Below are 26,241 nucleotides of genomic sequence, written 5' to 3'. Positions count from 1 at the left end.
GCACGGCGGCTGACGAGCCAGCTCCCGCCGCCCCGCACAGGTGCCCGCTGGCAGTGAAACCGCTCGTCCCTCAGCACGGGATCCACAACCGGCAGCACGGCGTTCCCTCCACAGGGGCTGCTACCTGCGGACCCCAGCGGCCGGGCGGCCAGGCCCGCGGCCCCGCCACCTGCCCCCTCGCACGAGCGGGGTCACGGCGCCTCCCGCCCCGCTGGCGCGGCAACGGGGGAATCCCCCCGCCCGTGAAGCGGAGGGGGCCGGGGCGGGGCGGAGCCGGCGGCAGGAGGCCGAGCTCGCCGCTATAAAAGCGGAGGCGGCGGCAAGTGCTCTGCCCGCTGTGCTCGTCTGTGTGCGCCGGCTGTGACCGCGTCAGCCCTCCCTGGCCGCTAACATGGCGCTCTCCGGCGACCCCCATTTCAAGAAGCTGCTGGAATGGCATAAGGCGAACGCCTCCAAGCTCGTCCTGCGGCAGCTTTTCGAGGCCGACAAGGATCGCTTCCAGAAGTTCAGGTGAGGCTGGGCGGCCCCCACCCGCCCTCCCCCGCGGCTGAGCGGGGCAGCGGCCGCCCCCGCCCTCCCCGGCCACCGCGGCGGCCCGACGGGCCCTCGGGCTGCCGACACACGGGCGCTTCCCGACACACGGGGCCCGGGGCCTGGCTGCCCGCTCCCTCAGGTGGGCGCCGCCGGGGAGCCGCGGCCTGGCCGCGGGCGGGAGGGATGCGCCCGCCCGGCTGAGCCCTGCGCCCTCCCCCCGCTCCCCTCCCTGTGGCCCCGGGGGGGGCGCTGGGCCCGGCGGGCGGGCGGAGACGCCGCACCGCGCACACACGCGGCTGCTCTGCTCGCCGCCGCCCCCGCCGGCGTGCGGGGGGGGGCCGGGCCCGGGGAGAGCGGCTGGAGCTGCGCCGGCCGGCCGGAGGCAGCTGGCAGGCCGGGCACATGCGCCCGGGGCCCGGAGCGTCCCGCCGGGAGCGCGGAGGGCCAGGGCCGGGCCGGGGGGGGCGCTCCTCGGCATCCCCCGAGGAGGGCGGCCGTGCGCGCTTGTCCTTGACTCATCCTTGCAGCAGGGTACGTGCCGGGAAGCACAGCGCCGGGCCGCGGCTCGCACAGCGGCATTGTGGGTCCTTCGCTCCTCAGCCGCTCGCACCCGCGTGCTTAGTCATGATAAGCTCCGCGATAAAATCGCGAGGAGCCATCCATCCCCCCCGCCTGCCCCTACCTGTCAGCAGCGCGGCCGTGCCTACCCCTGCCCTGCAACGGGGAAGGGGGGCGGCGGGGAGGCCCGGCCCGCACTGGCCTCTTGCTGGCCGCCTTACAGAAAGCCCATTGCACCACGGTTTTGCTAGAGGAGGAAGAAAGAAGTGGTGGCAGGGTGGTAACGCCCAGCGGCTCGTCCTCCGTACACCGGAGGCTGTGCTGGGAAGTCGTTTGTGGTTACGCTGTTGGACTATACGATCTGAAAAGTCTTAATAGCATGTAACACAGCTCTGAATTGAGTTTTAAAGTGAGGCTGGGTCATACAGCGAGCTTGTGTTATCGAGTGTTGAGATAAGACTTGTTGCGTGTATCAGGCTTTTCATTAGCACCCTAGGTGAAGTGACTTTATTCTTGCCTTTGGAGTAAGTTAGATGGTTCTTAAATTGTAATTAAACACCGCATACAAAGTCCTGCGTACCAGTATACTGGAGTTAAAAATCTCATTTACATTGATGAAAAAGGTGTGCTAAATGTTTGGAGTATTGAATACATCTGGATCTTCTGAAGGGACTTTTTATACTGTTAAAGGGATTTATTAGTATTACGTTATATAAATGTACTAGCTCTTAGCTAATAGATATAGTTCTGTTTGCACATTTTCCTTATCTCTGGTGTATTCCAAGAGACTGAATTTGCTAACATCCTTGGAATAAAGGAAAGCTGAAGCAAGCTAGCTAAATGAATGAGAAGGTGTAATCAACAGGTCTCGCGTAAGTTCCTTCCTGAACGGCTTAAGCAGGTACTCTTATTGGGGATAGCTCTGCATCTTAATCTCATTGGCTGTCACTTTAATATTCTCCAAGCTAATCTAACCATAAAATACACTCTCTTAATCTGAAATACTCTGTATTTAATTGCTTTTGAGAATGTGTAATATACTTAAACTTTGAGTGTTGTGCTGTCACTGTGTACAGCTCACAAAGGAGACAATATTTGACAATTGTTGTTTCAGGCCCACACACTCGTGTCTAGGATGTTTTCTCCATGCTGAAAGTAGTCAGTGTGTCTCCCAGAATGTGTTCATCAGATCTCTTGTGAAACATCCTTTACCAAAGCTGCTAGTTTCAAATAGCTGCCCAACTTAATGTCCTTTCGTGCAGTCCCCAAGGATAGGAAACAGTTGAAGTGTTTATAGTTTACTTAATCGATCTCATGCCCCTTTTCATGATTTCAGCCCTGTGTCCCGATGAACCAACACATTCTAGATTATCAGGAGAACCTTCTCATAGCAAAACACAATTGCTGAACTAAGAGGCTGGGTTAGTTCGACAGATCTGCTTGTATCCTTCTCACTGATTGCCACTTTGAGTCAGATCAGCAGGATGATGGTGGGTAACATCTGCTGAAAGCTTAAGCAGTCTGGAGGTTTTGCCACAAGGACCTGACTTAGTTTGAATGCACACCTCTCCTCATGTGAAATGAATCTTTGTGAATAAATTTCAGTTAGGTCTGCTAGGTATTATCGTGGAAATCATTGACTACCTCCCTTCCTTTAGAAGGAAAAGAGAAACTTATACCCATGTAAAAGTGTTTCCTGGTACTCGTTCTGGGGAAATGTCAGACTGAAATATGAATATTTTATCTCTCAGCAGAAGCATCTATTTAATTTTATTATAAGAACCTTACACTTGCTGATTGTGTCCTGCAGAATGCAGATAAAAGACACTTTCTTACTTTTGTGTGTGTGTGTCGTCCCCCTCCCTCAGGATTTGTATATCCTGATTTCTTGACTGGGAGTGTAGTTAAACCTGTAAGGTATACCTTCGGCTTTCTTTGGTACCCAAGTGTAGGTACAGTGGGTCTTGACAAAGTGGGTTGTTCACTAGAAGAGCTCTTAATAGATTTGAAAGGAGTAGAACTGATAAGGTGCAGCCATCACAAAATTCAGCAGATAATGGACACTGGATGCTGATTAAAGTATTCTTGATGCAAATAACTAGTGCAAGATAAGAAGCACTAGTATTATACTCCTAGTTGGCTTGTCCATTATGAAGGATTGGAAAGAGCCTCAAATCTAGATGGAAAACATACCACCAGGGAATCAATACGTAATAATACTTTTAGGGGTTGTATACAGCTTTTCTAGGTTGTGTTTAGTTGGGAGATAAAATCATTCTGAGGTGCTACAGGTGATCTTCTGATTAAGGGCTGCATCACTTAAATGTGGATGTGGCTTACGTGACCAGGCTCTTGTTCCACCTGGGTAGTGCTACTGTTAACTACTGCATTGCAGAATGGGTGGTGTAGCAGCAAGCTGCTGAGCTGCAGGGGTTTGGGCTTCTGCTTAAATAAAAGGTGGATTTCTTGGTGTAAGGGTTTAAAATGAGATTGCATTGCATACTGCGTATTACACCTTGTGTGTGTGAAGTTAAGATCTGGTAGCCATTGCTTGCTTTTTTTTGTTATTATTTATTTTTTGCCTGTCTTGGGATGCCACTTTCCTGCAGTTTGTTCAAACAAGTAGTGATTTGAATCCAGCCAGAATTTCATGGGATACTCTGTCTTCTAGGTCTAGTGAGATTGATTTTTTTTTTTTTAATTTGTAAATGTAAAATAACAATGAATTGTAGAAGTAAGGCATATGTCAAGTAAACAAAGAAAAGATTGTAAAGACTTCATGGCGTAGAACAATGGGGAAGACTGTTGTTCTATGTTAAACTGTAGATGAGAATTTTAAGACTTCTACCTCTCTAAACTGAGGAGGTATTAGTATACTAATGACTTTGCTATATCATTAGTAAAATATGTTCAAATCTGAGACGTGTCTGTTAAAAAAATTGCATCACGTGAAAATGAAAGACTTGGTGGACTTGTTCTTACTTTTCTTCTTTATTTTTTCAATAAATAGCAAATCTGGCAGGTGGAAGGTAACAGTCCTCCTTCCCTTAGCTAGCTGTATTCCAGCTGTCCTTGTGCTGGATGGTCAGGGTTTCAGGATTACTGTTTGCAGCCCACTGAAGAGAAGGGTGATTATCAGTATTGATACTGTTTTTCCTGATTTGCCACTGCCTTGTCTGTACAAGAAACACTCTTCTGAGACTCTACTTGAAGACTCCTTCCTTCCTTATTTAGTGTCTTGTGTTTTAAGACCAGAGAAAGGACACAGAGTCATGAATTGTTAGATTGGAAAAGGCCTTTAAGATGGAGTCGATCATTAACCTATTACTGTCCAGTCCACCACTAATCAAGTTAATGAAACCACCCAAATGTCTAGGCCTTGCTGATTATTGCTGTTATTCCAAGTTCAGCCCCATTCTTCTTTCACAGAATCTTGCCTGCTCTGTCATATTTTATCTGTTTGGAATAGCAATTATGCCATGGTTTGTCCCTGTGAATTCTCTGGCATGTGTGGTCACTAAAATAACTGCGTATTTTTGTGCTCAAATCTTGGGAAAGAACAAGCAGGGGAGATGATGAAGAATGTGGAAACATTGAGAATTTAGATGCATGCAATTTCCTGTGGCTTGTGTCTGCGGAGCAAAACTGAGAGTAAGGTATAAAAGGCCTTCTGTGCCTTTTTAGAAGGCCTACTGAATTACTTACAGAACTTTGTGTTCTGTGTATGTTTGGCTGTAAATGAGTGCAAAGAAGAAATGAGTAGAAAAGTGTGCTGTAAAGGACTAGAGGGCCTGTAGAACTTTGTGCATGGATACAAGGCTAGTAAATACGAATGGGCTCACTCTATTCTTATCAGACTGTCATTTCTGTGTTTCATTTCGGGTGTAAACAAAAAGGTGCTTCTGTTTTCAAGTGTTAGGCTATAGCTTTCAGATTATGATTAGCTGACTGATTTGGAGACTTCCACTGGAGTCAAGTAGGACAGTGAGACTGCTATGCACAAATGGGGTTTAATTCTGCATAGTATTTTACAGAATGTTTCCGTATGTGGAGTTACATGGACTTACAGATCAGGTTTGTTCAAGTCTCCATATAAATAAAAGAATGACTATATTTGTTGAAAGGACCTGTAGGAAGACAGTTAACTTTTAGCAGCAAAAGAATGTAAGCTTTTTCCTATGATATATTGGGGAAAAAACAAATTATTGCTAGAGAATACTAGTGGCTCTGAAAACAGAATGTGATTGTTCCAACTATGCATTAAATAGACTTTGTTATATTTGGACTTCAACAAGCAGACAGTCGACACGGTAACTTCGCTTGTTGAAAACTGTGGTCTTCAATTAAAATAATGCGCTAGTAGGTCATTCTGTGAAACTTGGGGGGCAAATCAGTCCCTCAGGTCATCTTTACTAACTTTGTATAATTAGGATCCCAATCGTCTTGTAATGTGTAGAGGAGTTATCACTGTCTTAAAACAGTCGCTCTTCAGGAATGTGTAATTAAACCACCTGTTTGTTTTGACAGCTTGACTCTGAATACTGATCATGGGGATATCTTACTGGATTACTCAAAGAACCTTATTACAGAAGAAGTGATGAAAATGCTGATGGAACTGGTAACTCTTTAAAATGTTGAATTAATAAACCAAAATTTTTAATATTCTAGCACTGCTTATATACATATAGCTCTGAATTTGAGAGGCCATCAGAGTTAAAAGGTGCAAGGCCATTCTCCAATGCACAGATCTGTCTCTTGTGCTCACTGAAAGGATTATGTGTAACAGACCAGCTGGCAAATGGTGCTGTTTACTGAAGTCTGCAGTAAAATAAGACAGATGAATTTGTAACTTGAACTGTTATAACATATGAAGTTGTAAGAGTCTTCTGTACCTGCAATTGAAACAATACTTCATATGTCATGCAGCCTTAGTTTTAAGATGCATTTGCGGTTGGGTGCATTTTAAGTAGTTTGTCACTAACTTTAGTTTATCCTGGTGTCCATATTTACAACTCTTCCTTAACTACTGGTTCAGCCAAAGGCTTAGACCAGGTAAGACAGACTTCTCTGCAAAACCAGCCATAGCAACATTACTTTTGCTATGCTTTGGTTTCAAAAAAAAATTAAAAATTCCAAGCTGGTACAAAGAATCATTGAGTCCTGTAGCAGTATGACAAGATGAAACTGAGTAAGATGGATTCATTGCATCTTGGTAATTCAGCATGTTACTGTGTAATCTCTTAAGGAAATAAATAGCCTGCATAAAAACACTTGTTCTTAAAATTAGAGAACTGATTTTTAAGCTAAAATCTAGTGAGTCTCTTAATGTGATCTTTATTTCACTGTCTTATGTGGTAAATGTTCACACTCTTTATTGTAGCTGGACCTTTGTAGTACATGTTGACTTCCTACTATTTTTAAGAGGTATCTATTTTTGTATTTCTCAGGCTAAGTCAAGGGGTGTGGAAAGTGCCAGAGAGCGCATGTTCAGTGGAGAGAAGATAAACTTCACCGAGGTAAGGCTATTTCTGTCCATGGTTCTGTCCCCTCAGTTGTGCCTGTGTGTTACAGATATTCATGCATCTGTGTAAGGAATCTTGAAAAAGCTTACTCTGATTGCTGGTTTAAAATGCTGGGTGGTTGTAATTTTTGCTGCACTACTTACATGAGAAGTTTTTACAGCTCGGACAAAGAAGAAAATGTGTTTGAATAAAGCTATTCAATCCTCCCTTCAACACACATCTTTATTTTTTTAGGGATTTTGGTGGTACATTTTTCCTTGTTTTCTCTTTAGTTTTTTATAGAGTGTAAAACAAGTCAGATCTTGCAAAGGGCATGGAGCAGAGTATTGCATTCTAGGTATCTGTTACATGCTTTTGCCTAATGTCAGTGTTTGTAAACTTCAGTAAACTGCCTGCAAAGTTGTAGTGAGGGTTGTGTAAGACTTCCTGCTTTGGGTTATTGATACTACTTATCTTCGGGTATGTTTAACAGCAGATAGTATAAACAATCTTGGGAAATTGGCTGCCTATTTCAGTAAGAGGGTGAGTATCTTCCTTCTTGTAGATCTGAAGGTTGTAATTATCATGGAATCATTTAGGTTGGAAAAGACCTTTGAGATCAGCAAGTCCAACCATTAACCTGGGACTGCCAAGTCCATCACTAAACAATGTTCTTAAGCACCACATCTATGTATTTTTTTTAAATGCCTCCAGGGGTGACAATTCCATCAGCTCTCTGGGCAGCCTGTTCCAATGCTTGACCACCCTTTCTGTGAAGAAACTTTTCCTAATGCCTAGTCTAAACCTTCCCTGGTGCAGCTTGAGTCTGTTTGCTCTTGTCCTGTTGCTAGTTACCTGGGAGAAGAGACCCACCCCTGACTGCTTACAACATCCTTTCAGGCAATTGTAGAGACCAATAAGGTCCCCCCCGAGTCTCCTTTTCTCCAGGCTAAACACCCCCAGTTCCCTCAGACGCTCCTCATCAGACTTGTGCTCCAGACCCCTCACCAGCCTCGTTGCCAGTCTCTGGACACACTCCAGCCCCTCAGTGTCCCTCTTGGAGTGAGGGTCCCAAAACTGAACACAGTACTCAAGGTGCAGCCTCACCAGTGCTGAGTACAGGAGGACAGTTGCTTCCCTTGTCCTGCTGGCCACCCTGTTTTGGCTACAAGCCAGGCTGCTATTGGCCTTCTTGGTCACCTGGGCACACACATGCTGAGCTGGCCATCAACCAGCACCCCCAGGGTAACCTTCCCCGGCACCGAGGTCACGCTGACAGGCCTGTAGTTCCCCAGATCCTTCTTCCTGCCCTTCTTGTGAGATGGGCATCACGTGGGCTGACGTCCAGTCAGCTGGGCCCCCCCTGGGTAGCCAGGGCTGCTGATAAATGATGGAGAGAGGCTTGGCGAGCTCCTCCGCCAGCTCCCTCGGTGCCCTCGGGTGGATCCCATCCGTCCCCATGGACTTGTGCGTGTCTAAATGGAGCAGCAGGTCACTGGCCGTGTCCTCCTGGACTGTGGGGACTTCATTGTGCTCCCCGTCCCTATCCTCCAGCTCAGGGGGCTGGGTACCCAGGGAACAACTGATCTTACTATTCAAGACTGAGGCCAAGAAGGCATTAAGTACCTCAGCCTTTTCCTCATCCTCCGTGGCAATGTTCCCTGCTGCATCCAATGAAGGATGCAGATTCCTCTTGGCCCTACCTTTGTTGCTGATGTATTTGTAAAAAAAATTTTTGTTATCTTTTATGGCAGTGGCCAGATTAAGTTCTAGCTGGGCTTTTGCCTTTCTAATCTTCGCCCTGCCTAACCTCACCACATCGCTGTAGTCCTCCAGAGCTGCCTGCTCTTTCTGCCAAAGGTCACAAAACTCTCCTTCTTCCCCCACCAAGTCCCAGCCAAAGCTCTGTTCAGCCAGGCCGACCTTCCCCACCGGCTCGACTTTGGGCACATGGGGCCGGCCGGCTCCTGCGCCTTTAAGGCTTCCCTCTGGAAGGATGTCCAGCCTGCCTGGAGCCCTTGGCCCTTCAGGGCTGCCTCCCAAGGGACTCTGTCAGCCGGGCTCCTGGACAGGCCAAAGTCTGTCCTCCGGAGGGCCAAGGTAGCGGTTCTGCTGACTTCCCTTCCTTACTTCCCCGAGAATCAGAAAATCTTGTCATTTCATGATCACCGTGCCCAAGATGGCCTCTGACCACTACATCACCCACAAGACCTTCCCTGTTCACAAGCAGCCGGTCCAGCGGGGCATCTCCCCTGGCTGGCTCAGTGACCAGCTGTGCCAGGCAGTTACCTCCCACACGCTCCAGGAACCTCCTGGACTGTGTCCTCTGTCCTGTATTATGTTTCCACAGACATCTGGTAGGTTGAAGTCCCCCAGGAGAGCAAGGGCTAGTGATGTTGAGACTTCTGCCAGCTGCTTGTAGTATGTTTCATCTGTGTCATCATCCTGGCTGGGTGGTCTACAACAGACTCCCACCAGGATACCTGCCTTGCCGGCCCTCCCCCTGATGCCCGTAAACACTCAACCCCATCACCACCATCATTCAGCTCTCGACAACCAAATCACTCCCCGACATACAGGGCTACCCCACTGCCGCACCCTCCTTGCCTGCCCCTTCTGAAGGGTTGGTAGCCACCCACTGCAGCGCTCCAGTTATGCAAATTACCCCACCATATTTAAAAATGTTTTATGTTCAAATGTTAACTTTCATGGTTAAATCTTCACTAAAACATACAGGAAACGAATTGTACCTTTTTCCTGAAATTAAAAGATAGGTTTAAAACTGAACTTGACAGTGAAATGTGATTTACTAGTCTGCCTTAAAGGCTGTTTAGTATGTTTGGGTTAAATTCACAGAAATCAGTATTTCGTTTGACTTCGTTATTGACTGACTTAACTGTTGCACAAGCTGTTTGCTTAAACTAACTCTAGTATTTGGACATTGTATTGTTTGTGAATGTTATATCTGTAAGAATGCACAGGTAAAAACAGGTACAGCTTCACTGGAGAAACAGTTCACCTTCCTTCTATATTAATGCCTTCAATTCATAGAGTTAATTCTAGTTAGTGAAAGAAGGAAGTGAGAAAAGAGGGTCCTAAGTCTTAAGTCTACTTGAATGTTGTTATGTCTGGTGTTGCCTCTCACTAGGCTCTTGTAACACAAGTTATACAGGGTTAGCCCATCTCAGACCATGTATTATGGAGTTACACTTTGTTGTCTACGTGAGAGCAAATACAGCAGCTGAAGCCTTCTCAGAAGGATGAAGTTTTCCCAGAAAGCACTTAAACACAATATTAAACTGTGATGTCTTTAGCTTCTGCTGCTAGCTCTCTATCTTGCTACTGTCCTCATGTGGCAACTTGGTGTAGCAGTTAGCTGCATGATGACTTTAGGAACATGTTTTTCGTTATCAGCTTTTCCTTGTTTACAGTCGGAAGTTGACTTGGAATTAGATTTCTTGTGTTTAATTTTTCCTGCTTGTATAGAATATCAGATCAAGTTGGTTTGGCTCTGAAGTATGAGCATGTGGACAATGTGAAATGGTCATGAGACCTTAAACAGGATGCTGTCAAACAGCATGACTAAATAAACCTAAAGCAGTAAGACAGAAGGGAGCTGCTTAATGGCAAGAACTGACTTGTCAGCTACTCTTGTTCTGATTTAGAACATTTTTTAGCTATTTGTCTTAATACTTAAGATTTGTCTGTATTTGGTTCTGCAGGCATTGGCTGTATGGTGTGTGCTTATGTGGAAATTCTTCATAGTGCACTCAAGTGTGTTATTGCCAGGTGTTTGTCCCATATGAGTTCAAACTTGCAGTTTGCTATGGCACAAAGACAGTGCATTACAACGTAGTGCATATCTGACCACTCATGTGGACAGTCTTCATAGCCCACCTGATATTTAGAAGATAATTCTGTTTTACAGTAGAAATCAGGTCAAATATGACTGCTTCTCTTGATAAAGATTTAACTTCCTTCAAGCCTGGTAGTGAGCAGTATGTACCAAATAATACCATTCTGTGGCTGGGTGTTGCAAAAAAATTGTGTCTATTATTTAAGTGGGTACACTTCGATAATTAGCAACTGCAAGAGCTTTTTTGTATTCCAAGTCAGTAACCACAGACTCGATGATTATTGAATTGGCATTTGGTATTTAAATCATAACTTGGCAGTTCACATTGTCTGTGTTGTCTTTGTTCACAGTGCCTCTCTCTATAGTGAGGCACAGTGAGGTGGAGCAGACTAATTTTTTAATTTGTTCATTAGTATTGGCTTAACTCCTTCATTCTAGCTTAAAGCTGTTAAGCTCCTGAACAGGCAAATCATAGGCCAGATCTCAGTGCTTTGACTTGTGTAGAAGTGTGGAGAATCAATACATTATGTTGCATGCTAACAGCTTGGGTTTTTTTTTCTCGTAACACAGCTAGCACCTACATTTCTGGCATGCAAGTATTCAGGGAACATTTAATTGTGGGCAGTGGCTAAAATCATGTGGCTATTATATTCCTTTTTTGTCAAATGTTTAGAGAAATTATGTATTTGTCTCATATTCCTATAGGCAATGGACTGCTCAGGATAATGGAAAAAATGTCAAGAGAAAATAACCTTGGCTTCTTGTTATAATTGATTCTCAGTATTGTCTTTAATAGGAAACAACTTCATCCTTGTATACCTGAAGCATGCCAAGTTCAGAGTACTGAATATTGCTGAATTTTGAACCTCAATCTTTCCAAGGGATTTTGAGCTTTCTTATCCAAGTAAACAGAGAAACTATTTATTTACTTTGCATATTATATGCTTTTGTAAACTCTCTGCACTGATGATGTGAAATGAGAGGGTGATGTAGATAGCTGGTGATGAATGTGTGTATATAAACTAGTGCCCTACCAATTACAGTTACTCTAAAGGATTTTTAAGTCTCGAAGGTTGTACTATCTGCTGGATGAGGCACCTGAGGCCCCTGGGTATAGTTTGGAAATGGCTTCATCAGGTTTTCTCCCTTATTGTTTCAGAACCGAGCTGTGCTTCATATTGCTCTGAGAAATCGTTCCAATGTGCCAATACTTGTGGATGGGAAGGATGTTGTTCCAGAAGTAAACAAAGTGTTGGACAAAATGAAACACTTCTGCCAGGTATAAACTACCACCATAGCTTATTTTTCATATGTTTGTTCTATACCCAGCCAGGTTCTTACATGTGTATTGTGAAACATTGATTGTAGGCTGGTTCACATGAATTACTGTGCCCTTTTTTGAGGTTTATAATAATTCTGGCTCAAGCAGGGAGTTGGAGCTGTTTCTAGTATGATCACTTCTTTCTGTTACCAGTTGGGTTTTTCTTTAATGGGTTCTCTAGGTCTTGCTCTTTTAGTAGTAATCTTGCATTTACTTCAAAAGTCTCGCAAATCACTTAAGTACCATTCAAATACTGCCTTATTTCTTGCTACTTTTTCAACTACTTAACTGTATCAGGTAGAAACTGCCTCTTAAAATTTGTGTAAAACCAGGAGAGAGGTAGAAGCTCCCAGCTCACTTGCAATTTGATTATGCTTTACCTAAACGAGAAGTTCTTTAAGACTATTTTAGGTCAGATACCTTTATGATTTGGCTTGCAACTTCGGCAGCATGAAAGTTTTCTGTTCCTTAGTTAAGTACAGCAGTGAACTGTTATCTTCAAATATCATTAATTGCTTTTTTATTCTGTGTATCTTGATAATGTAGGCGTCTGTGAGATCAGTTGAGGAAATGCTCTGATGAACTTCATAGAGCACTAATGAAGTCAAATTTATGTGTGATAAAACTAATGGGTAAAAACTCACTGAATAGTTCTGGTGCATTTTAAATATGACTATGAGGAACTGGACCTACTTGGCTGCTATTGTGAGTCTCATCCAGGTGGTAGTGGCTGGTATTGCTGCCACCTCATACTTTTTAACTCGTACAAAATGGGCCCAGGTTATGTCTGGTTCCTAATGGATAAATGCCAACAAAATCACAATAACTGACACTAACTGGTCCAAACTTGGTTGTTTCTTCAGATAATGTAAGAATTGAATGACCACAGAAACACAACAGTCTTTTTCCCGCTGTAGAGTTTTTAGCTGATTAAAATTTTGGTGGTAATGCAAAATCAGACTTTCACTGGTGCCTCCTTCTTTATTGCTAGATGGTTTCAATCATCAGAGCATGTTTTTAATGCACAAGTTGTTTTCCTTTTAGCTTAATTTCTCTTGCCTTTGCCAATACTGCTGTAAATGCTGTCCGCGTGGAAGGAGAGCTTGATCTTGCAGCGTGTTTTAAATATGTGCGTTAGATTTCTAGTACTTAGTGAAGTGTCATCTTTGACATAACCAAAGGTATAGCTAAGAAGTTAGCTCTGAGTGCAGTCTTTAAAGTCTAGAAGCTTGAAAGTTGTCTTTGGATGCTTTCTACATCAGTGCCTGAAAACACAAACTATTTCTACTGTTAGAATCACTAACTTCAGTGTAAGTATAAAATAGTCATTGCAATTTTCTTTTGCCACAGAGAGTCCGCAGTGGTGAATGGAAAGGGTACACTGGAAAGGCGATCACTGATGTGGTCAATATTGGGATTGGTGGCTCTGACTTGGTAAGCTCCTGACTTCTATACATTTTCCACATCTCTTTGTGTGTGTATGTGCTTGCAGTGAAGATAAAATCTTATTGTTGCTTCTATCCAGGGCCCTCTGATGGTAACTGAAGCCCTGAAACCATATTCTAAGGGAGGCCCTCGTGTTTGGTTTGTATCCAACATTGATGGTACTCATATAGCCAAAACCCTGGCTGAGCTTAAAGCAGACACTACGCTGTTCATCATTGCATCAAAGGTTTGTCTAATACAAGCACTGGGGTGTGATTTTTCTCTGACTGTAAAAGATTCCAAGTAGAGATTTGTCCACAAGAAGGTCTAGATGAGGGACTTCTAGTGTGGACTGCTCTAAACAGGCCTGCTGTGATTCACCCTAAACTTGAAGTAGAAGCTTGTGTTGCCACTGAAATACTTACGGATCCAGAAGTCAAGTGCTGAAAATGGCTTAACCTAAACAAGTGAGGCACATGAGCAATTTCATGTTGTCTAGCATGTATTTCTCAGTCAGTAAAAGTTTAAGCTTTATTCACAAGTTGATTTTACTGTACTTCTCTGTGGGTGCAATGTAGGATCCGATGTAGTTACTTATTTGAAATTCAAGATCTTGTCTCATTTCTTTAAGGTTACTTTTGGTCCTTTATCTTAAGTACGTTGTTGTATTTTTTGCATTAATGAATTGCATGTAGTGGGAACCTTCATTCCGTTTTAGGGTAGTAACAAAATACCTTCACCTAAATAACTTAAATGCTGAGTTCCTTGGGCATAAAGGATATACTAATATATAAGTATGTACTTAAGCTGCTTTACTTAGGAAAAGGTAGTTAGTCTGCTGCTAGTTAGTAAGATGACACTTATTTCTGAATATGGACTTAATAGCTGCCTTTTAAGGTCTTGCCTTGGTAATAACTTACTCTGTAAACGTAACTGTTAGCTGCCATCTTCCTTTTGAGGAATGCTTCTGTCATGGCAGAAACAACTGGTAAAGACAAACTTCATAGTTATGTAACTTGGGTTGCTTTCATTTGTAAAGCACAGTGGAACCTTTTTGCTGTTGAAGACTATCTGCAACAAATGAACATGTGTGTAATGCTGGCCATGCTCGACAGTGACGCTCATTATCTCATCTTGGCAATACTGCAGCCGAGCAACAACTTATGGAGTAATAAGGAAACTTCACAAGTAATACTAATGGTCACTTAGAATAATTGAGTTCAGGGATCACGGTTCAAAGGCTTAGAAGACTGCCAAATTGAAAGAGTAACACTTCAATTTCTGTTTGCCAGATAGTAGTTAGATAATTGGATATATTTGGAAGAGGATGAATGGCATTTTTTTGTTTTCCATAACAGGCTTGTGTTTCATAATGAAATATTTCTGGAGGTGGATGAGAGTAGGTTGAATCTAATGTTCACCCTTAAAGCTAAATTTTGATGGTTGAATAAATCAGAATGGTTGTAGATCTTTGCAAAACTGCATGACTGAACTTCTGTGCACACTTCATGAAGCAGGAAAATGTTCTGCTCTAATCAGCAGAACAAAATTATGGCAAGAGTCTTAGAAATGAGTGTTCCTACATGAAAACGTAGGAATGGAAGAACAAGAGGACAATCAACTAGGTTATGTTGTTTTGATGCCCAATTAGTTTGTTTTTAGTTGGATGGTAAAACTTCATGTTTAGTGGAAGAGTAAAGTGGAAAATTTTGGTCTCAAGGTTTTGCATAACAGTTTGGGGGAGGGAAGGCAGGAAATGGGGAATAATTATTCCAATTCCAGATAATGTGCTTATTTAGGTAAATCTAGAAACACTAGTCTTTAGTGGATTGATAAACCTGCTTTTTAGCTGAAATCTGGCAGCAATTGTCTATTACGAACATCTAGACTCACTCTGCTCTGATTATCTGGAACAAATGATGTTTTAGCAGCCTGAACTTGTGTCAGTTTTAAATCGTGTTTCACATACTTCCTTATTTTCTGATGTGCAGACTTTCACCACCCAAGAAACTATCACGAATGCAGAAACAGCCAAAGAGTGGTTCTTACATGCCGCTAATGATGTAAGTCTAACATGTTTAGGTTACATAACAGAATGCAACAGCTTTTCATTGTGCAGCTTCTCCCTGGTTGTTCTGTGCACTTTGGAGCAGAGTGAATAGCTGCCCAAATTCAAGCGGTATAGCTCAGTGAATGCTGTATATATATCTCATTTCATGGATAGTGACAGGCTGTTAAATCTGATCAAAGTGACAAAACCACTAGTTTTTGATTATAAATGATTGTCACACGTTGTTCCCTGAAATACTACCTGTTAAGTAATAGAGCGTAGCATTTGCCTTAGAACTGGGTAATTAGTGGAACCACTGATACAGAAATCCAGGAACATGTTATATGTGGCATTACCTTCCAATTCTTGGCAAATACATTAAAAATGAAGCTATGATTGAATAACTAACATTTCTATGTCAGAGGGCAGTGCTATGAATAGAAACCTTGTATTTGTCTCATTCTATCTCTAACCTTTATAAGAAAAAAGCAGATACTGCCTACTCAGGTAATTAAGGTGGTCTTGAACCTGTTCCAGTCAGAGTAGCTGTACTTGGTTGGGAAGCTGGGCTTTGAAATACCCTGTTAACCCTACTGGTGCAGACAACTCAACTTTGTTCACCAGAACACTTACTGAAAGACCAAACTCTATATTTAGAGCTGGAGATTTATCAGTAAATCCAATTGTCTTTATCTTCTAACTAGCTGGAAGGGTAGCATATGTACAACAAACTCTACCTACTCCAAACTGGTGGTAGTAATGTTCCAAACTGATAACATACTCTTATGGAAGTCGTGTGCCACTCTAAGTAGTGACTGCTTCCAGTGGGTTTCATGTATTCTGATAATATTCTCAGAATGTTATCTTCAGACAGGCATGCTGCCAAATCCCACACTGAATGTGAATAAGGTGATTTCAAGTTGATAATGTGAAAATAACTGATAGTCAACAGTGTTTAAATGTGAATGGTAGCAGATCATCTTTATGACAAGAAATAAAAATAATTAGCATTCTAGATCTAACAGTGTTTATTTTTATTAAGCCTTCAGCTGTGGCCAAGCATTTTGTTGCCTTGTCTACCAATGGTGTAAGTATAACAAATCTATTTTATCTTTTCTGTGTATCTTTAAGGTGTTCATTTTACAATCCATTAAGGAAGCCTATCTTTTAAGACAGTTACTTGAATACCAATAGTTATTCTTCCTCTTGAAAGGAAGCATTTTTTTTCTACTGAAAATAACTAACACTTTTAGAGTAATGAACAGTATCAGGATTTGACGACCTTCATTATAGTTTTTTGCTTTTTCTGCTAGAGTTTGAAACCTGCTATCAGGTCTCATACTTGAAATGACTGTCCTGTTATTAGTGAGTGTTACCTGTAATTAATTGAACTGTGTGTGAATGCAGTTATGTAAATAAATAGTATTTTCCTAGACCTCTGAAGTAAGTGCTGAAGTGATGCAAGTAGTTTGTGTGAATAATCTGTAGCATATGAGTATAATGTTCCCTGATGCGGTGGTTCATGCAAAGTATGAAGTAGAAGGACCGATAGCAATTAGAAAAAGACTGCAGTGGCTGAGAGGCTGTTGGGTACTGTGATGTGAAGTTCCTTTTTTATGTTATGGTTCTGCTAAATGTAGATGGAATGTCAGTCCAACTCCTAACTATATTACCACTTTGATCAGAAAATAATGTATGTCATTGATTTTATCTGAGACTGCTGCGTAGTGATAGGTGGAAATTAATGTTATCTTCTTCTGGTGAATGCTGTATATTTTTTAAATAGAGGATGTAGTTGGGGAATTGTGCATTTTATAGGTATCCAACTTGTGTGTTCGATTTTCTAGACCTAAAGCTTTTTAAGAATGTTAGTTTTACTTATGATGTTCTTACATGCTTTTTTTATTATTCTAGCCTAAAGTTAAAGACTTTGGAATTGACCCAGAGAACATGTTTGAGTTTTGGGATGTAAGTAAATGTTTAATGTTGTGTGGTAGATGTTAACTGTTAGGATAATCTAACTTGCTTCAGAAAATGCTAACTAGATCTTGGGAAACTGCCAAAACACCTAAATTATACTCGTTGTGTTCTATGTACTGAAACATCTGGAAACTTGTAATTCCAGGCAAATTCAGAACATGTCAGATAAGCAAAACTGTTACGTCTCTTGACCATTCCATTAAAATGGTGCAGTCAAAGGTCTGAAGAGGAGCCTTCTATATTCCTGGCTGTCTAATCAGCTGTTGGGTAACAGGAGATAGAAGTCTTAGCTTATTCCTCGTGTAAGTAGTTATTATAAGCTGTGACATTTGACGGTTGGGGTCCACTGTATATAATTTAGGCCTGTAAAGGTCAAACATCAGAACCAGGAGCCTAATTTGGTATTTTTGTAGCAGATATGTATTTTAAGTATACTGCCCTTATACTTAACTAGAAACAGCTTGGTTTGCCTCATTGACTATGTGCCTGACAAACTAGTTTATAAAGCTGCTGTTTAGAAATTATCTAGAGCATTACCTTTCCCTAGGTAGTTCCATAATCTCATTGCAGCAGGCTTTATCTATAGAGGAGTGATACTAGGCAAGCAGTTAATACAAGCTGCAAACTTAGTGTTTGGAAGGGAACTGGAATCATCAAAGAATCTGCTTCAACAGATGTTACAAATTTTTGGACTAGCAGGGTAAATTTCAAGTCTCAAATAATTGCATACTTAAGGATTTGTTAGGGGTCTACTGTAAGGTGCAGGTTCCCTTGACCATGCCATGTAATGTGTTGTGAATTATTTCCAGAAACAATATCTATTTTGCTGAAAATAGTCTAAACATATGCTGCTATTTCCTAGTAGTTTGAGTTTAAAAACCCTGTGGTTACTTCTAATGTATAAATTAATCTTTTGCTTTCAGTGGGTTGGTGGCCGCTACTCTCTGTGGTCTGCCATTGGTCTCTCCATTGCCCTGCATATTGGTAAGTGTTCCTGTGATGTAACAATGCCAAGAACTAGTCTGTTTGCTTCAGGAATATAACTGTGGAATGCATTAACAATAATGAGTTATGGATCAGATTTGGGGCAGATACTCTTTTACCCACCTACTCTGAGTGATTGGATGTTTGTGCTAAAAAACAACCTATAATGCATCAGAAATGTTGAGAGTTTTCAGTACTGTAAATGCAGTTTTGGAAATTACCTGTACTTAGGTACGAATAGTAAAACTGCATCTCTTAGTTTCTCTCACTTGCATAGCCAAAAGTGCCTGATCACTTAAAGCCATGTCAGTGAAAATCACACCTTGCAACTGATGTTCCTAAGCTACTTAAAAGTAGTGTATTCAGTTTCTGCAGGTATTTACACACTAACCATTAAAAATCCTATGTCTCCAGTTCTGCATTTGAGCTCAGTTTAGCATTGTTAACAGTCTCCTCTCATTACTTCCTTTTGTCCCCAGTACCTGTGCTTCTAGGCTAGAGGGCCTGATGATACAGGAATGCTGCTTCTATCTTCAGTCGATTGTGGCACAAATGTAGACCCTCAGAATTGATCCCCATCTACCTTTTATACTGTTATGGTAGCATTGGCATTTTTGATGCAGGTGGAGAGTACACAGTTAATGTGAAAGAGCTCGAAGAACTGCTATTTCTTGTTGAGCTGGCTGTTCAGGAGTCTTGCTTCCCTCATCACTACTTTCAGATATTTCAAGTCTGAAACCATAATGTCATTTTAATAAATTAAAGCTAGAATTCTCTTAGACTGAGGTTAGAGGAAACATTGGTTTTGATGGTTTTAGAATTATGAGTAGGAGTTTTCATATGTAGAAATACCAGTGCGAACAGTAAAATAAACTTCAGGCGCTTAGTGTTTTGTCTGCAATAAACTGTTCATCTCTGCTGTCAGACAGATTTGGTGCTGCCTGCTGACATGCCATATCTGCGCTTCTTGCTTTTACATCCATCATCTCCCAAAGTTGGCTTCTGACCATAGGTAGAGCTGCTGCTTTGTCAAACACTTCACCTCCATTCTTTCCGTATAACAATCAGGATTTCTGGTTTTGCAGGAAAGGATGGAGTTAGATAAAATACTCATTAGTGAAAAGAAATGGTGATTTAAATACCTTAATTATAGAGCAGAGAAAAATGGGGTGAATTAAGAGAACAAGGAAGGGAGGGGGGAACCGTCTTCTTTGAGAAGACCTTATTACAGTTGTTTCGCCAGACCAGCATAGAAATGCTTACTGTACTACCCTTGCCCTGTTATTCTGGGGGATGTCTCTCCTACTGTGTCTGTGAAGTCACTAAGTGTTCAAACTTGCTGAAAACTATGTAGCCTTTAATAGAGAGCCTGGTTTTAATGCCTCTTCGCCTTCTAGTTGCTCATTTTGCCTGCATGGGGATTTTAGGCAAAGGTTTTTGAAGTATGTTTCATTAAGTTGAACTTGCTCTGAAGTCCAGGCTTTAATCGTAACTAAATACATCTGGCTTATGGCACGCAAATTTCAGGAGAAGTCAAAGTGCAGCTTTAAACTTGATTAGTAGTTGGGAGCCTTGCTGCATACCAGAAATCCCAACCGTTTTAAGATTGCCTCTGCAAGAAAAATCAAATTTGAGTTGTGATAGTAAATATGAACTGACTTTTTTCCATTGTTAGGTTTTGACAACTTTGAGAGCCTGCTTGCAGGAGCCCACTGGATGGTGAGTGTGGGATCCCTATTTCAGATTTGTTCCTCTTAAGTGTTTTAGTATGATAACTGGCGGCAGGTTTCTAAAGTTTAGCTCCCCGTGCCCTCTCGGTGCTTCCAAAATGACTGTGCTTGGGAAGGTCTCCCTGGATCAAAACAACAATAAAAACAGTTTTAGTGTTGGGAGGGGTGACAATTGCTTCATCAAAAGTGTAACAACATATGTGTCACATAGGATAAACACTTCCACACTGCCCCACTGGAGAAGAATGTGCCTGTTCTGTTGGCCATGCTGGGCATCTGGTATATAAACTGCTATGGATGTGAAACCCATGCCCTTCTGCCCTATGACCAATACATGCACCGCTTCGCTGCTTACTTCCAGCAGGTAAGACTCAGAGTAAAGGTTTCATGAAGGAATTATGTAGATATGCTTCTGTCCTAGTTCTAGAAACTGAATGTATGTTTCTAGGTTAAAATTGCAATCGCTTAAATTCATGTTATCAAGGACTTAGAGACTGGTGCCAAGATAGATACGAACTTATCTGCTCAGATAATTTCGCAACATTTTGCCCTCAAACATCTGTTATCTTGATGTCTGTAAATGAAGCAGCTGTATGTCTTACGAAATTACAAAATTGCTATAACTCATTGTAGTTGAAGTCTGTATGGAAACTTGTACTAATACTGTGTGGTTCTGCAAGAAAGCTAATATTGCCCTTCCCTTTTAGGGTGATATGGAGTCTAATGGCAAATACATTACCAAGAAAGGTTCTCGTGTGGACTACAGTACTGGCCCTATTGTGTGGGGAGAGCCTGGCACCAATGGGCAGCATGCTTTTTACCAGCTTATTCATCAAGGTAGACTGAAACTACTCAATACCTTGTTTTGGAGTTGAATTTTGAATGGCTGTAAAGCTGCAAGAGTCTTCAGAATTGATACTGGTTTAGAGGTTGGGCTCTTATCTGACGCAGCATCACATTGCTATGGTGCTCTTAATTAGTGACTTCGGAAGATAACAAGATGCAGGTTTTAACTGTACAACAAGGAAGGTCAGCTAAAGCTGAAACTACTGAGCTGTATTGTCACTTTCCCGTGCTGTTTATAAAAAAAAAAAAAGCTTTTTAAAAATATTTTTGAAGTGGCTGTGTCTTCCAGTAATTCTGAAAATGGGGTGAGAATTGAAGTTTTTTTCTAAGACTTTCCTGTTGCAGGGTTATTAACGTGGCTTTTCTTACAGGAACTCGCATGATTCCCTGTGACTTCCTGATCCCAGTCCAGACCCAGCATCCAGTCAGAAATGGCTTGCATCACAAGGTAATAAATTGTCAGTGCACCCATATTTTCTTGTGGCTGAAGGCATTGAAGCTTCTTCAGTATTGCAGCATGTGAGGTTTTTTGTATGTCCCTTTGAAACTGTACACATGGGCTGTCAACATTCACAATAGATTTGAGAATATCTAAGTTACAATTACATGTTACGTTTAATATATGTGATACAGTGGTATTTTTGTTCATGAAGAAATGGCACAGTTCGTGAGGCAGGTCAGTGGTGTGGCCTGTTGGCTTACTGAGGTTGCAAAGTGTTGAACAATTAAGTATTGGTGAGAAAATTCCTTGTAGAAATTGTTAGGAGTGTAGTTCTTGCAGAGTAGGAAGGAACAAATTCTCAGAGTTGATGAAAACTTCCTCAGAGATGCTGTTGTGAGTCTTAAGCTCTAGGACAAGTGAGTATGTATACTAGTGTGGCTAGCGTGATAGCCTTCCACTCATAGATATTTTTTTATTTGTCCATTTTTTCTAGTTTAATTGGATTATCCAACTAAGGATTTTCAGTGAACTGTCTAACCATTTTTTAAGTTCCGTAGGTGGAAACATGTCCAGGTCTACTGTTACTGCATACTTAAAAACAAAAAAATAAACCCACAAAAAAACCCGAAGAGACCCCCAAAACATGTTTCCTCACTAAATTTCAATCTTGTCATTATTTCAGATTACAAGTGCTATTTGAATTGTGTAATAATAACTTTTTGTCAAGTAACGCTAAGTACAGGTGAAAGTTTAGGACATGACTTTGCAAAAGAAGGGAAGAAAAGGTTTCATTCTACTGTAGATACAGTAAGAGATGACTTCAGTGTAATGGGTATGAATTTGCAAGTAAGAGTAAGTATGTCTTAGTTTGTTACATTGATTAACGCTGTGCCTGGCTTTCCATGCATATGGTGTGGCGTGGAATAGAAGTTTAGACTGTACTGGATAAAAGGGTGTGTGAAATCCTGGCTTCTTTGTTCTTGTTGGGGGGCTTGCTGTCAGTTTCAGCAGGGCAGGATTCTGCAAAAACAGTCCTGGTTGTCTTGGGATACCAGCACTGTTAAAACAGTAATCAAGTCTCCTGGCACTCTGAGGTAAAAAGCGATAGCAGGCATTATGCAGCTGAAACTACTGCACATATTACTGCCGTAGTGTTTAAAAACGAATGTAGTAACTTTAGCCTAGGTCTCAGTCTCCGTTCAAGCACTGGGTATTGCTGTTCCAGCTGGAAGCAGTACTTGGTTTGATACATACATTTCTACTTGCCAGATCCTTTTGGCCAACTTCCTTGCTCAGACTGAGGCCTTGATGAAAGGAAAGACCGCTGATGAAGCTCGTAAGGAACTTCAAGCGGCAGGACTGAGTGGAGATGCCCTGGAGAAGCTCCTTCCCCATAAGGTAACCGGGCTCTGGCACTCGACAGCGTTTCCCGGTTTAGTTGGACGCTGTGGTGGGGAGGGAGGCGTCGTGTTGCTGCGCTGCTGGACGGAGTTTGCTCATGGGGCAGTGCCCTCCGGTGGCTGTGAAGAGCTACTGTCGCGATAGCTGCGAAGATTAAGATACAGGTTCTGCTTTGTCCAGTCTCATGGTGCTGTCTGTGAATGGCACTCTTGCTGAAAGGCTGCTGAGCTGGAAGCCTTTTTGAGGCATTTCAGGCAAGATGAGCTACCTCATCACTGCCCCTGGGATACTGACTTGTTGGTTACTTTCTCTAGCCCATAGTAGCCAGTAATGGTGCTTGGAGATAACATTTTGCCATTGTATTCATAATAAACCATGAAAATGGATACAATTTTCTGGTTGAAGCTGTTAGCCTTTAAAGCTTTCAGCATTTTGTATTTGTTGCTAGTAGATATAGTCCAGTATGGGCTGCAAGGAACATACAAACCGCAAGTTTCTCATGTAAGTTTTACAACATATTAGATAACACCGTAACTCTTGTTTTGAAAGGTCTTTGAGGGAAATCGACCAACCAGTTCCATTGTGTTTACAAAACTCAACCCCTTTACTCTGGGAGCCATCATTGGTAAGTAAATGGATCTCTCATCTGTGAATGAGACTTTCTTTTATTTATACTTTCTGATAAATCTTCTTTTCTGATTACAGCCATGTATGAGCACAAGATATTTGTTCAAGGAATTGTTTGGGACATTAACAGTTACGACCAGTGGGGGTAAGTAGTCTTGATCAATTTCTTGCATACTTGCTGACTGTGGTATTGCTTAATCTGTCATGACTTAGAGAGAAAAAAAATAAGTGTTAAACTTAGAGCAAATTATTATAGGATAGTTTTAAATGAAAACAGATTTTGTGGGGGTGAGTCACCATGTATCCTTGTTCAGCCATGCATAATGACTTCGTAGATAGAACTTCAGCTAAGGACCTTTGTTTAATTAGACTAAAAAAATACTATGAATGCAGAAAAGAGGCAGTAATACTGAAAAAAATAGTCAAGCAGGCTGAACACGTTCTAAGAATTAGAAAGGGAAAATAATTTCCCTTACAGAAGGGAAAATTTTCTCTCTAGAAATGTTTACTAGGCAGTTTGTATGGCATCTGTGAAGCAAAAGACTGACCACTTAATTTCCCTGTACAAGAACATTCTTGGCAGATGTGTTTATATATAGGAGCCGTAGGTCTGATGCAGGCTGCACCTGTGACCAAGGTTCATGGTAGAGCTCCATGTGGAGAACAGCAGCTTTATGAGTTTTTCACTTTATCACTTTTAAAAATGGAAGACTTAATAAGGAGCTAATCAGGTTCTTTTTAATCTGTAATAATACTAACTGTACAACATGCTGTATGAGGGCTTATCCAGGACAAAAATTGGGAAATGAGTAAGATTTTTCAGGTGAAACCTGCCTGAGCTGTGAGGGGTTATTTTGAAGAGCAAGTTTGCTTTACAGGCCTAGAACAGCAGTTTACACTAAGCTCTTTTAAAGGCTGAAGGATAATTCCTTGTGAAGATTTTCTTGGAGCTATGCTACCAGAGAAAGTGCTTTAACTAAAATACTGTGGTAGAAATTGAAAATGGAAGCTGGCTGATAAAAGCTGATGCATCTTACCAATTTTGAAGTCGGGGTGGGGTAGAAATAAGTACAGCTTTTACTGCAACACATTAGAATTTAGAATGGCATCTAAAACTAGGGAATGTGGGGATGCTGTAGAAACAACCTAGTTTCTTGTAGCTGTTGAATTATCCTAGGTTCTTGCCCTGTGTGCTGTAACTCCTGCATAGTGTGTTGTAGTGTTGGGGAAGGCTACCAGGCCTGCAGCTCGGCTGTTGTTTACTGTTTTGGTGCTACAAATCAGTGTTCTGAGTGGATGTCGTGTTCAACAGTGAACAGTAGCAAGCTGAATGCATTCTGCATAACACAAATGACTACAGAAAGGGAAATGACTCTGCTTAACTTTTAAAACAAAACTTCCTCTCTTTAGATGTCCTGTAATTTAAGAGCTGTTTGTTTGGCTAAGCAGCTGTGAGAACTCCAGCTGAATAATAACTGACTTTGTCAGTGATTTCTGAAGGGAAAAGCATTCATCATAGTGTTTGCTGCCAAGTTAACTGGCACCTATTTTTAATGTCAATAGCTAATAGTAAATACTGTAAGTTGTTAGCACTAATGTTTTTCTTTCTTCTGACTTTTTAAATACAGAGTTGAACTTGGAAAGCAGCTTGCCAAGAAAATTGAGCCTGAACTGGAGTCAGATGCTCCAGTGACATCTCATGATAGCTCAACAAATGGGCTCATCAATTTCATCAAAAAACACAGAGCCTGAAATAAAAGATTTGGAGGACATCGACAATCCTAACCACAGAACACCCAGACCTGTTGTAGTTGTGCTTTTTTAGCCACTTCTAACAAAAATAGCACTTTACAGATGTAGCTTCTTCACTTGTTGCAGTTAACCTTGTTGCGTCAAGTGTTACAAACGAAAACTAGGTTTGTGAAACCCAGAGGCTGTATAGTTGCTTTTTATTTTTGTGGCTGTTAATCTGTGAAGTGCAGCTGGTATGTTCCTCAGTTCTTATCCCTCAACTTCCTTAAAAGTGATCATGTATTGATACTAGAAAATAAAAGGTATGATGGATGAGTAATACTTCTTCACTTTGTATCTCTTAAAATGCAGACCTAGTAACACTTGCCTCACTGTCTATCTGAGGTTCTCTGAAGCCAAGAACTAACATGTTGTTTTGGACTGGTTCTGCTGTAAGCTACAAACTAGAATGTGTTCAAAGAATCAAGTCTTTAGCTGTAGATTGTTCAGGTTGAATAATTTGATGCATTTGAGCAAGATACAGAATTTTTTCAAATGCTACTGTGAAAAGGAAAACTTACTAGTGTTTGGTAAAATACCTCCTGATGTCTCTGTAAGCTGTGGAAACCCTATGTGGACAGCTATCAAAAAAAGGAAGAAAGCTCCTGGAGTGATGGTAGTATCTTAATGTTCCGAACAGTTTTCAAGCATTTGTAAAGCAAAAGCTTGGGATTGCTTGCAGAAGAAATGTATTTTTGGTGTCTTCCAGAGGTGCTTTCTCTCATGTTTAAATCAGCATCAGTGTTCCAACAACAAAAAAACAACCCAGCAAACTATTTGTAAACAAGTTGCTTATATCCTTTTCTCGCTCTCTGCCACTGTTAACCCCTCTTTGCTAGCAGACTGGCATGCTATGGCGTTTGTTCTGTAACACCTTTAATAAAGGTAAGACACAAGCATTGAAAGGAGAAATAAGATGTTGATTGTGGTTCTCATACCCTGACCTCTTCATGACAAATGCTACTGTGGCTACAAAGTCTGACCTTGTACCTCTTAATGCATATGTCTTTGCTGTACATATGCATCGGCAGGATCAAAAGCTTGGTCTTGCTAAAGCGGCACACTAACAGCTTGATACTGCTTGAAAATCTGGCTGCATGGATTTGAGTAGTTAGGCTTAGACGCTTTGGTTTTGATCAGCTTTATAAAGCAATTTTCCCACATGAAACAATGGTCACAAAGATAACCCACTGGA

General features: G+C 41.6%; 1 protein-coding gene across 1 annotated transcript; it reads left to right on the top strand.

Annotated features, from left to right (window-relative positions):
• Positions 1–303: 303 nt before the first annotated feature.
• On the top strand, positions 304–25,326 carry GPI (glucose-6-phosphate isomerase). The gene is made up of 18 exons (XM_080365006.1): positions 304–510; positions 5,620–5,710; positions 6,540–6,608; positions 11,609–11,728; positions 13,121–13,204; positions 13,296–13,442; positions 15,187–15,258; positions 16,288–16,332; positions 17,160–17,213; positions 18,149–18,209; positions 19,885–19,928; positions 20,151–20,303; positions 20,647–20,776; positions 21,157–21,233; positions 22,497–22,625; positions 23,178–23,253; positions 23,334–23,400; positions 24,884–25,326. The coding sequence occupies exons 1-18, from the start codon at positions 392–394 to the stop codon at positions 25,005–25,007; spliced, it is 1,662 nt and encodes a 553-aa protein (XP_080221132.1). The 5' UTR covers positions 304–391; the 3' UTR covers positions 25,008–25,326.
• Positions 25,327–26,241: the final 915 nt, after the last annotated feature.

Source organism: Falco punctatus (genome assembly GCF_963210335.1).
Source record: "Falco punctatus genome assembly, chromosome: 14".
Classification (NCBI taxonomy): Eukaryota; Metazoa; Chordata; class Aves; order Falconiformes; family Falconidae; genus Falco; species Falco punctatus.
The sequence above is the reverse complement of the archived record's forward strand: the minus strand, read 5'-3'. Positions and strand labels throughout refer to the sequence as shown.